This window comes from Tyto alba, unplaced genomic scaffold (genome assembly GCF_018691265.1).
Source record: "Tyto alba isolate M040663 unplaced genomic scaffold, T.alba_DEE_v4.0 Super-Scaffold_38, whole genome shotgun sequence".
Lineage (NCBI taxonomy): Eukaryota > Metazoa > Chordata > Aves > Strigiformes > Tytonidae > Tyto > Tyto alba.
The window spans coordinates 9,299,408-9,312,593 of record NW_024881313.1 but is presented as its reverse complement, the minus strand read 5'-3'; the positions used below and the strand labels follow the sequence as shown (position 1 = coordinate 9,312,593).

The following is a 13,186-nucleotide window of genomic DNA, read 5'->3' as shown; positions in this document are numbered from 1 at the left end:
GTTTGTTGTCAGTATGTAAACATCTCGCCTTTGTTTTGATAAGCAGACTTTCAGTTTTTCTTACACCTAGAGCAGCCATTTGATTTAAAGTAAAACATGTGGTACCTTTACCATTAGAAGTGTGCATTTTTTAGTAGGACAGGGTTCATTCCACAAGAGCATTCATGTTTCCTCTTAACACTAGAAAGTACTTATGTCAAAATCATTTACTTTTTATAATACTTTTCTCTTTGAACTTGCTTTCTAGACCGTCCTGGTTTTTGCATCACTTTCCAAAGCATTGCATTTGAGAGAGTGTTTTGGTTTTTGGTTTTTGTTTTTTTTTTTTTTTTTCTATCACTGCCTGTTGCTCTCTGAGTGCAGTATTTATTGAAAGTTTAATTACTGCATTTCTGACCTCTTTATCAAAATTGCTTTTCCTGTATTCTGACCTGTTACCACTGTGATCTCTGACTTCAATTCCATTTTGGTTTGTATAAGCTTATTTTCATCTTCAAGAAGAGACTGGTAAATAGCCTGCTGTTTCCTGTGTCTGATGGTCTATGGTCACCATTAAGGAATGCAGTGTCAAGAGTTTGCCCCAGCACCAGCCTGTGCTGGGCTGGGCTAGCTCTTCATCCTAACTGGATGCTCAGCAGATGGGACGGGTAGCCTTGGAGCTATTTGTGTCGTTCTCAAGGACATTTTGAAGGTGGCAGTGTAAGCTGTGCTACCTAGTCTTGATGTGTAAATAAAACAGTGGTACAGAAGCTCCCAGGTATGTGGTAGGGAAGGTTGATGTTGGTCATGTCAATTTAGTCTTGCTGTTTTGTTTTGGGTTTTTTTGTTGTTTTTTTTTTTTCTTTGTTTTTGTTTTTGTTTTTTTTTGTTTTGTTTGTTTGTTTTCTTTGGCTTTTTGGGAAGGTTTCAGTGCTCACACTGGTAGAACACAGAAGAGCGACTACAGCAAAAATATAGATACATATTTTAAGACTTTCATCAGTGCTTGGGAATGCCCTCAGCTATACCGTGTGTCAGTTTATAGCCAAAGTGACAGCGGTTTGTGGTAACAGGTCAGAATTGAGACATATGCTGAGTCTGTAGACCAGATATGAGCGGGTTTTGGTTTTCACTGGTTTTGCACAGAGCGCATAGTGACATTTAGAGCTAGGAAGGCAGGCTGTGTTTAGTGGAGGAACTGGAGAAGAACAGGTCACAGAAGAAGGAGGCTAGATGGACCATGGTATGTTTTAATACCACTCATGTTTTCAGCCATACTAGTGGTGCGGATGGACACTTTAAAACCAGCACAATTGCCAAGAAGACTATTGAATGCCTTGTAGTAGCCTTGCGGCTTAAATCATTAGTTCTGTTCTTTCGACTGTTGTTTTTGTGTAGAGGGAGATACATGTGTGGAAGAAGGATTTGTGGGATCACTGGGCTTCCTGAAAATGTTTCGCAGCTTCTTAAAAAATAATAGACAAGGAAGCTAATATTTCAGAAGTTTATTTGTTCTTGCTACACAGCAGAAAAGCTGCATTTCCAAAGAGCAGGGAGTATAAAACAAGAGTTAAATCTGACTGCCATTTTAACATGAAAGAAGCTTGTTACATGGTGGAAAACAATTAAATCCTAATTATTGGCCAATAACATGAAGAAGTCAGAACTAGGGCTGAAACTGAAAGAGCTGGCTTACATGATCAGAGACAGGAATGCTGCCTTTCACATAAATTGCTTGTTCCACATCATATGTCTCAAGGCTGTTCAGTAACCAGACTACTGGTCACTTTTCATTTAAATAAGTCACCTAAAGGTGGAAGGTTTTGCTTTCTGTTAGAAATCCTTTGGAGGTACCCAGAGCTTTTCTTACTGCTCAATCTTTACTTTGCTTTCAGCAAAGCTGAAAAATTACTGTAAGGCGATAAGGTTGCTTGCAGGATAGCTGCCTTACAGCTGCGATAGAAATCAGTTTAGCTTACCTTTCACTTGCTAAAGATGCACCACTATACTGCCCGTTGTTTTAACATGGTGATTTTGGATGAAGTGCAGTGAACCAGAAGAATTGTCTTCTAGATTCTCTGTGGCTGTGTGAAAATGGTTGGCCAAGTTGAAGGGCAGGGTGGTGCAAATCTCTACCTTCAAAATATATAACATTTGAGCTTTAAACTTTGAAGCTCCCTTAAAAGAAGTGGAATATGAATTTACGTGTGGAGAGAGAGGTTAAGGAGGATGTGTTTCATCATGTGTGTAATCTCTCTGGTTTTAGTTCCTGTTCCATATCCAGCCTGACAGCTATTGTGTAAATATTTCTTTTGCTGATATCAGTGTAAATGCTATATAATCTCTTCACCTGGGAATGGTGCGGCTGTATTTCTTGAAATTTAAGTTCTGAAATGCGGTTTTTACTAACTTGTTTTTGAGCTGAGGCTACAAGAAAGCAGTGGGAACACAAACTTCTGCATATGACTTCCTTCCTAGTGAGCAGTTTGAGCTAGTTGAAATACTGAAAAGTTGGTAGTTAGTCAAAACAGAAGATTTGCTTGTAGTTTGCAGTTGAAGGAAGGAGGAACTGGTTTTGGCATTTGAATTGTTTCTCAGTGGCGTTTTCTAGAGAAATAACTTGTTGGTATCTTGGTTTCTTTTTGTAATATAGACTGCAAGGTTGTTAAGTACACAAGGGGTAAGTGTAAGGAGAAATACATTTTTTCCAGTACGGGAGTGAGGTAAATTAGCAACTATGTGTACAGGAGAGCTTGGATTTAAAGAATAGAGCAAATTAGGAATTTTTTGTTTTGTTTTGTCTTCTGGAGTAGTAGTAATTTATGCAGCAGTAAGGGGAAAGAGAACCCTCACAAGTACTGTGAAGGCTAATGCTTTAATCATGTTAATAACTTAACTGGAGAACAAGACAATCGAATTTGCGATGACTTTACCTCTGTGACAAAGAAATTCTTCTTTTTCTAGAAATTGTTATTTTGGAATCATCTCTGAAGTTCAAGTGTATGTGTGTATACATATATGTATAAAAAAACATAATGGAAGTCACTGAAAGTGGAGTCTGATCCATTCCACTGATCTTAGAACTTACACCCCCTAAAATATTTCCTGTATAGACACTGACACTGGAATAACATTTTGTCTATTGGAAATATGCCTGGGGTTTTTGTGTGTGTGTGTGTGTGTGTGTTTTTTTGTTTTTTTGTTTTTTTTTTGACAACTTAGGAAAAGTACTTGCTCTCATACTAAAAACTAGCGACCTTCACTCGGGATTTGTGCTATGTGTAGGTTTGTTCCAGTAAATTATTTACTTGATTTTAAATTGATGAGTTTATATATTGGATTATGCTAAGCCCGTGTGCTTTTAAAAAAAAACAGTTGTTAGGGTTTGTATCGATGGAGAAGATGGTATATAGTAAATGAGGATATTAAATTTAAAATACTAGCTGTCAGCCTCCTCCCCCCCCCCCCCCCCCCCCCCCCCATGGTTATGTGTTGCTTTTCTGGTTTGTGCACAGTCTGTGATTGTAGCATCTTTCTGTGATACAAATTGTTCCAGCTTGAGATTGTAATAAATTCTTTTGCTCTTAATGCCTGTTGTCTTTCTATGTAAACATGCCTTAAGTGAACGGGACCTTTTAAATCACTTCTGAGAACAAGAGTCATACTTGCATTTTTGAAGCTGTGTAGGTACTTCTGAAGAATCACTCGTTGTTCTTTTATTCAGAGAGCTTCCTACTGCTTGCAAGGAGGTGTTCTGTTGACATGGGGTTTAGGAGTTGTTTAATGAGCTAGGTGGTACAGAAGAGTCCTCGGTCAGTGCTAAATCTGTCTCTTACCTGCCTGTTAAAACTTTGATTTTTGGTGTGGAGAGTGGCATAGTTTCCATGGTGGAAGAGCTGGCTGTGGTGTGTGGGAGTGTTGGTTGCAAGGGACTTCTGGGGCTCATCTGCCCAGGCACCTGCTGAGACCAGGATTATAAATAACATTTGTTTGCCAGCTGTGGCGTTGTCTACTGAGTCTTGAAAACCTCTGAGAACAAAGGTTATCACCGCTCTGAGTATGGTATCAAACCACCTTGCAGATGTTTTTTCTAATGTCCTGTCTGAACCTCCCAAGCCATTGCTTGTGATGCTGAGAAGCTTGCCTCCATTGTTTTTGTAATGTGCCTTCATCTTCAGTTGCTATTGGATTATCCCTAAGGTGTCCCGTTGTCAGACTAAACAAAGCCAGTTCCATCACCTGCTTCTCAAACATCATCCTTAAGGCTCCAGGACATTTTGGTGACCCTATCCAGGTTCTCAAACTCCTTTTGACCTGCAGGGCTTGAAATAGGGTGCAGTGTTTGAGCTGCAGTCTCATTAGCACTGAGTTGCCTTTGGTTGCATTATTCTTGGTTTTCCCTGTTTGCAGTGAGAGCAGACTCTTGGCTCATATTCAACTTGGCAACCAGTTTGATCTCCAGATCTAGCTCAGTAAGGCTGTTGTTCAACCAGTCTGTTCTCAGGCTTCACTGAAGTACCCCAGGAGCAGAATTTTGCACTTCATGAGGTTCCTGTTGGCTTATTCCTCAAGTTTAGAGAGTCAATCACTCTTGTTTAGTATCGTCCACAAATTTTCTGAGAATTTATTCTGTCTTATCACCCAGGTTACTGGTGAAGATACCATACAATACTGGCCCCAGTATCAGCCTTTGTGCTGCTCCTTACCTGCTACCAGCTGCCTGCTGAGCCATCGCTTACTACCCTTTAAGCTCAGCAGTCCAACCTGTTGTCATTCAATCTAACAGGCCATTTCTCCAACCCACGTTTTTTAGCTTACTGATGAGAATATTGCAGGAAACAGGATCAGTCCTAATCACGACATGCTGGACATACTGTATTTCTGGTAGATTTATCAAGCAAATACTTCAAGTGTTAGTAATCAAGGCTAGCTTTATGTAAGTAGGCTCATACAGGTAAAATGGAGTTTCACATGTACTTCAGTCTTCCAAGGATGATGCTGTTTTCTTTGGGGGAGTTCTGGTGCTGTGAAATGTGGTTTCAGTAAAATAAAATGTGACATTCAGAAGCTCTGTAGAGAGTCCCTTTTCCTTTATTTAACAGAAATAGGTGACCTTTTATAAGTAAATAAAGCTTGTATGTTTAGAATGTATATGTTACTGATTTAAAAGTAGTTAGGGTCACTAAGTAATTGTGTTTCAAGTCCATTTTACTACAAAGTTTTAGCAACTTCACATTTAGAAAATTACATCTAAATCTTTTGTTTCAAAACACTGGAATAAGCACTGTTGAGCAGTCATTTCTAGCAGCTAAACAGTGCCTAACGATATGAGCCTTGTGTTGTTTTTACAGACTTGTAAAACCTCTTCCCAAAACAGCTTAGGCTGTTTTTCCTGTTTGTGATAGTGTGCATTTACTTTAGTGTTTCACATTATGGCACTATAAAACTATATCTATAGTTTTATTATTCAACATTCAGATAGTCCAATCCAAACGTGGAAATGACGGAATAACCATAATTTCATCTTTCAGTCAACATGCAGAGAAGTCAGGAACTTAATGCTAAATCTGGCTTTGGAATGGCTTGTAAACCTAGAGTCTCCATTTGGGTTTTGAAGCACGAAGTCAGTTTTCCATGATTTTAAGAGGCCACTATTGGAGTAGCCGATAGGTATTTTGGTGCAAATCATGTGTCTGCCTGACTGGATACAGTGTTTTCACGTAGCTTTCCAACCAGAGCCCAGTAGCGTGAATCTGTGATCATACTGAATTTCCAGATGTTTTAAGGAATTAGACAATGGACAGCTTTGTCATGTGGAAAAAGAGAAAATATAGCCTTGGTATTATGGAGGTAAAGCTTGAAAATGAGACTGATGTCTCTAAAACTAGAATGTGATCAAAAGAATCTAAACTATTTTATGTTATTTTATTTTTCAAAACCGGTCACCTAATTCCAGAACATCTGGAGTTCAATAATGGGTTTAAAAGCCAGGGAGGCTTTTTTTTTCCACTTGAAAACCGTAGCAGTTCTAGATTCAGTATGTGGCTGTTCTTCCAGAAAAGCTTTTTGGGCCAGGGGGTCATGGTAATAACTTTTAGTGTCATACACAGTAATTTCATGGACATGTCAGAATAATGGAAGCTGAGATGAGTAACCGCAGCAAGAAGTAACCAACACTCTGCAGCTCATGCACTGTGGTGATCCAGTAGCTGGTTTAGGCACAGATTTTGTTTAGGTCTCTTCTTCTGATTTTGATACTTTAAAAATAAAACTCATTTAACCTAATTGTTTTAGACTTCTTATGAAATGAGCAAAGAACTGAACAAGTACACATTTTATTAATCTGGAGGCAGATTGGTGAAAATAAAGATTTGCGGTCATAGCTTAGGCAGAATAAAGAAGCATTGGTGAAAATTATTAGGAGCAAAGTTTCTTCTGCTTTTATTTGTGAAATAAATTGAAATTTGACATTGCCTTTGAATTTTTTTTTTTTTTAATAACATAACACTTTGAAGAGCTATCTAGTGACAGTGTGAGTTTGGTGCTTAGAAGTTGATGCAGAGCATCGGATGTCAGCCAGCGCTTTCTGATTGGAAATTGGGTAATGGGATTTCTTTTGTTGTTCACTTCTGACACTTTTGTGGAAAAATAAATCTTACCAGTGGTATGAGACAATGAATTAAAGTGAACGGGCATAGATCAGAACAGGTTGGTCTTGGCACTTATCAGTCTGACTAGCAAGGCTAATTTTTAATGTAATAACATCAGGAAGTTTATAGCCTTGTGCAGCTTGACTTCAGGAAATCTGTCTGTGGCAGAGCCAAGGAATTTTATTTTTATTTTTATTATTTTTTTTTTCTTCCCCCCTCTCTGTAATTTAGAATCTGGACATATTGGCCCTGTGTTTTGGTTTTAGACAAACATGTGATTAAGGTTTTTTGTTTAGGAGAAACAAAGACAAATGTGAATTAATCCTAAAACTTTACTGGTATTGAACAATTCTTTTGAATTTTATATCATTCTTTTGTCTCTTCATGTGGTAAGAGAGAGGTGTAGGTATGACAAATATCCTCCTTTTCTTCTTGCAGACTCTTTTAAATTTCTCGTGTGGATTACTGGCTTTTTGGTAAAAATGTTTTTTGAGATGTGCTCCTGTGTGAACGCATGAAAAAAAACATCCAGTGTGTTTTGATCTTGATGAACATCACTACTTGTTTTACTGGCTTTCTTGATGATTTCTTAGATTTCCATGTTTCAAAAGCAGCATTACATAGGTCAGTCTTCTAAAAGGTACTTAAGTTGAAAAAATATACAGCCATATTTGGTATTAAAACCAACAAAAATGCCCTTCTTCAGGGTAAGTATACTGAAATGGTAAGGTGGAAATTTCCTCTTCTTTTTTCCACCCCTCTGAATAAGCAGTAAAAAGTCATGAGATATGTCTTGCTTGAATGGATACTGGTGAGCAAGTGTTAAGTGCTGGCTCAGTATTATCAAATATAGCCAAGTAGTTGGACCAGACCAAGGGTTTATGGATTCATTTTGTTGTTTGTATGTTTGTTTTAATGATGATACAACTTCCGGGTATTTTTTGGTGAGGTCAGGGGTTTGGAAAGTTAGAACTTGCACGTTGGTGTTATTTAACAGGGAATGTAATGGCTGATATGTTACACTTAGGTCTAACAAATGAGGGGGTTAGGCATCTGGGTATTGGACATCTGGGTTGGCTTTCTCTGCTGCTTCCCTCCTGCTGTACCTCATTACAGATTTCTCTACAGCTTTTCTTGTTGGAATTCTTTTTTGGTTTTTGTTCTGTGTTTTTGATGTGGAAACAGGAAAGGCTGGAGCTTCCTGTCCATATAAACAATGAATCCCAGTAAACTAACTGGGACAGATTCTGCCTGCCTTCCCTGAATACCGTCTTTAAAAGGAAGGAAACAGCGTAAGAGTGTTTTGGGTATAGAAATAGGATTGACTTCATAGTAGAGCTATTTTCTTGAAGAAATACGTAGCGGAGACAGGGCACCTTTATTGTTTTACTACATGAAGTCCTTGAGATATAGATCTGAAAAATATTTTTTTGTGGCCTTATTAACTGTTGCATTATATCATCAACTGTGTAGAAGCTTTCTGAATTAATACAACTGTATTCCTGATTACAGTGGGTTTTGGCAGAGTGCAGTGTTTTACATGTTCAGAGAACGTTTCACATGTTCTTCCATTCTGTGAATTAAAGCCTATGATTTTTAGTTTATTGATCAGTTCTGTTATAATACACACTTCAGTGTAGTGTCTCTAGCCAGTCACAGACAATGCAAGGTAGCTTGCCTTGTAGGTAGATTAAATTGTAGCAGCTCCACATTAACAGTGTTGAAGAATGTGTGTGCCTTAAAGCATCTGGAACTGAAGCTACCTCTACAATGCAGTGGAGGACTGGTTTGTTCAGGGTTGTGCTGCTTCTCTTTTCACTGGAAAGAAAAATTGTACCATTCTAATAACAACTTTTATGTAAAGAATGTAGCTGTGTAGAGGTTGAACCTCTTTTAATATGCAGACTAACTTTTTGTTTTCTCATCCCTCCAGCTGGTAAGCCTGCTGCTGATTGGAATTGCGGCATGGGGAATCGGCTTCGGCCTCATCTCTAGTTTCAGAGTTGTTGGAGTGGCAATTGCAGTAGGAATCTTCCTCTTCCTTATTGCCTTAGTCGGATTGATCGGTGCGGTGAAGCATCATCAAGTATTGTTATTCTTTGTATCCTTCTGATGCATTACATGGATTGCAGCTTGGTTCAAGACATGTAAACAACCTGCTCTGTCAGCTGAGACTGGTGTGGAAGGTGCTTCAGAAACAGAACAGAAATTCACAGGCTTATTTTGGTCAAGTGCAGTCTAAATTAAACTTCTTTCCCCTTTAACTTTATCCCAGCTTCCTTTTTTTTTCCCCTTGTGATCTGAACACAGAAGTATTTATGTCTCCTCTTTTTAAAAATTAAAATATTTTAATTCTTTGAGAGCTTTTTATGATGGATCCCTGTGTCACAGGTGCCTCTTTACTGTGTGCTCAACCCTACACTGAGCTAGAGTACGTGAACTATTAATGTTTAACAGTAGAGAAAGGTGGTGCTTCCAGATAGTGGGCTGGTTGTAGCTGGCAGGGGACTGCACTGTGGGCAACACAGGCTGTTAAGAAGCATTTTCTTTTCATACCTAGTTTTTAATAGCAAACCCAGACTAGAAGTGAGCGTAGGTCTTCTAAGTGGGTAGGTCTTTATGCTTACTGATGCTGTGTAAGCGGTGTGCAGTGCCGCCTTGCATATCAAAGTCAATCTGTTTGGGTGAGAAAAGAGATTGATCAGATAAAATTTTGGGGTTTTTTTGCTTGTGGTCTATGAATAAGTAGTGACCTCCACTTTACAAAGTGTTTAATTGCATGAGATAAGTACCTGGCTCTGAACACAGGAGCCAAATTGTGAAGACAGTGGCCAACTTTCAAAATGTGATCTTTAGTATCAAAGTTTGTTCTTTTTGTTTCATACTGTTTTCCGATGCATTAGGCCAAAAGTGTGAGAGGCTGTGTTCCAAAAGTAGCCCTCACTTTTTTAAAAATCTAGGCTAAAGTTATATTTTGTAATTGATTATGATACTATGCCATTGAAGAAAAAAAAATTGAATGTGCAATACCCAGAAAAGTATTTTCTGTACTGCTTTATTTAAGTATCTTGGAATGACAACATGAGATCCTAAAGCTGGAAGAATTGGCTGTAGATTTTTCTCTCTCAGCTCCTTTTATTAACCTCTGTTCATGTTGTCTTGCTAGGCAAGAAATACCCGACTCAGAAAACTCAGATACATATGGTAGTAGCCAAAAAGAGATAATTTATGGTGATTGAGTTCAGGGAACATTATTTGGGTCATCTTTTCCACATTCAGTAAGAATTTACTTCTATAGTTATATTGTTATCCAATGAAGTCAGGAATACCATTAAGCATATGTGTTAGAAAAGCAAAATTGATTTAGAATGTATCCTTAACTACTATTTCCAGTACATGATTATTCTTTTGCTAGTCTTTATTGTCCAGTTTTCTGTCTCCTGTGCCTGTTTGGCACTAAACAAGGAACAGCAGGTAAGAAAAGTTTTGTGACTTTTCAGTTAATCTGTAGCATAATACTATAAATATATATGTACATACACACATGCATATATATTTTATAAACATATATATATATATACATGCACACAGAGAGCTATATATATATATAGTCTTCCACGAAATGAGGAGCGCATATTTTAAGAAAATCAGCATTATGCTTTTAAATGAGGACTAGACCTTAGGCACCGTTTGACTGTGGTAGCAATAAAAATACATCTAGGTTCTAAAATTACTTTCAGCTGTCTTTTTTTTTTTTAATTTTATTTTAAAAATTGTTTTGTATTTTAAGCTTCCTGTGTAGGTTTATGGTCACAAGTGTAGCTGCATGATACCTTTATTATATCATGGGTTCAGCAATTCCAGATAAGCTGATGAAATCTACAGTAATCATAATGTAAAGATGATAAAGCCACTGAATTGTTCTTGTGTAACTGAAAAGGTTTTGACTACATTAGGAACAGAGGTGACCATTAAGTGTGAAAGTAAACCCAACTTCATGGGGTTGGAGACTAATTCTTACCGCATAAGAAGCAGGCAAGGGTAGAGTAACTAATCAACATCCTACATGTAAGCATGCTGTTTGTTTAAAGTCTGATCAGTCCCGGTTAGATTAGTTGCATGTCCCACTACCAGTGCTCTTACTGGGTTTAGGAAAAAGAAAGGAAGCAAATGAGTTATAACCATTACTGTGTTGCTGGTAGGTGCTGCTACACACACTGAAAATTCAAATAATTTTTTATCATCCTGTTAGACTTCAGGATCTGAAGGTTTTAGAGAGTTATCAACTTGGCCTAGTATATTGGTTTCCAATGAAATGCAAACCAGTTCAATTAATATAATATGTATTTGCTTATGCCTTCTAGAGTCAACTTCTAGAGGTGGGATGGAATAACACTAACAGCGCGAGAACAGATATTGAGAGAAATCTGAATTGTTGTGGATTCAGAGTTTTTGACCCAAATGAAACCTGCTCCTCTGTAAGTTCTTGAAGCATGAAAAACTTTAGAACTTCATTGCATATGTTCAAATGTGTACAATTGTTTTCACAGTTGCAGAAAGCAGAGGTTTAAGAAATGCGTAAGATAGTCATTACAATGGTACTAAGCTCTTTAGTTAACTTATTGGAAACATAATCATACAGCACCCTGCAAAGGTTGTGCTCCATTGTCATTTATATACTTGCTTTTTTGGAGTCGTAAAACTGCTAGTTTTGTCCATGGGTGTCAGTCTTTTCTAGACCTAACTCGATGCTTTCAATCAATTAAGTGTCATCAGAAAATGGAGTGCAATTCTCTGTATCTTCTACAGGATTGTTTTAGAAGCCGCCAGTGTCAACCATGTGCACCAATAATAGAAGAATATTCTGGAATGGTGCTGAGATTTGTTGGAGGCATAGGACTCTTCTTCAGTTTCACAGAGGTAAGTAAGGAGGAGGTTAGAAAATAGAGTGCTTTTTCCCCACTTGTAAGGCTTTGTTTTATGAAACAATTAATTTTACAGGAACTCTCAGTACTATATCAGGAATCAAATAATTAATTACGTCATTTTTTTCCAGGCTATCAGCTAGCTTAAGTCTGCCAAAAGGAGGGCTTGTCTTTATTCAACACTGGGAGTTCTTGCAACTTTATGCTGTTTAGACTACAAACCACAACTAGATACCACATGAAAATGTGGTGCTGTAAAGTTTCAGTTTTGTGGAAAGCTAGCTCTTCAGGTTTACCATTCTCCAGCAGTAATAAAAAGACTGCCATTGCTTTACCTTGTTCCCCTGTTCTTCCCGTCTCCCCCCACCTGTGCACACACACAGTCTTTGGGCTGTTTTGGTTTTGGTGCCTCCTGTAATGCAAAGGTGTAGTTTTGTGATGAGTGAACTGTATTTTATACATCAGGTTAAAAAGGTCTTTAACTCTCTGCTTTAGTATCCAGATGGCACAGATACTTGCTTTATTGATCATTGAATAAAAATCCTCAGAGCAGGTTTTTCATAACCCTACAGTAGAGCATGTGAAAACGCTTGTTGGGCTAATTAGTGCAGTTTTCAAAAGGCTTGTAGATATTACAGCAGCAAGAGAGATACAGCAACTTAAACAGAATCACTCTGACATTTTCCATCAATTTCTCTACTAAAATTGTGAAGCTGCTGAGGGGGGGGAATGACAGGATTTGAAAATGTAAGGGAAAAATAATCTTATAGTTAAGTAGTAACTGTAAATGGAAACAGTTGGGAGGATTTGTTTATCGTTACACTAAAAATAGGCTTATGAATATTTGTCATTTGGAAAGGTGGAAGAATAATTTAAAGATAGACATGCCTGTGAGAAATATATTGCATTGCACTGGGGACACAATTTTGGCTTTTCTTGTTTGTTCTTCTCTCTGTTGCTAGGTATGAATTCTTTTTGAGAAGGTGCCTTGCTTTTTTCTAATTGAGAAAGATGGTGTGTGGCCGTGCAATTTTAGCAGTAGTAAAGTATGCTGAACTTGTGTACTGGAAATTCATTGTCGTGATTTTGTTTAAAACAAATTTTGTAAAACTGATGGAAGATGGGGTGGAGACCCTCTGCTTAATAATGTCTTTGGTTTTTCTTTTCAGATTCTGGGAGTCTGGCTGACATATAGATATAGGAACCAAAAGGATCCCCGTGCAAATCCTAGTGCATTTCTTTGATAAGTTCATAAATGACTGAATCTTCTCTCTATACCCTCTACTTCAAAATACCGATTCTCCATAGTTCGGTATTTCTCCGTAATAGGGATTCTACATGTACCAAAAGAAAACTTTAATGTCCATAAGAAATTTGTCGTTTTCATATTTAATTTCCCACTATTTTTATTCTAAGAATCTCTATCTTGAAGTAGACTGGTGCATTTGGTAGCTGGACAGAGTCAGACCAATGCTCTGAGCTGGTTAAATAACTCTGTTAAGACTTTGGTAATTGATGTGGTGAACTCTCTACAGTGAGTTTTACAGCACTACTGACTTCTTCAAAAAAATACGAAAGTATTTTCTGCTGTATTAATTGATTACAAAAATCACATGATTTCTCATTAAAATG

The 13,186-nt window shown here is 37.7% G+C and overlaps 1 protein-coding gene across 1 annotated transcript in view; it reads left to right on the top strand.

Annotated features, from left to right (window-relative positions):
• Positions 1-13,186, top strand: part of TSPAN13 (tetraspanin 13) — a 17,086-nt gene extending 3,900 nt beyond the window's left edge. The window contains exons 2-6 of the mRNA XM_042801805.1: positions 8,563-8,730; positions 10,023-10,103; positions 10,994-11,107; positions 11,439-11,549; positions 12,724-13,186. Of these exons, the coding sequence (XP_042657739.1) occupies positions 8,563-8,730; positions 10,023-10,103; positions 10,994-11,107; positions 11,439-11,549; positions 12,724-12,798 (549 nt within the window). The 3' untranslated portion in view covers positions 12,799-13,186. The remainder of the gene's footprint in view (positions 1-8,562; positions 8,731-10,022; positions 10,104-10,993; positions 11,108-11,438; positions 11,550-12,723) is intronic.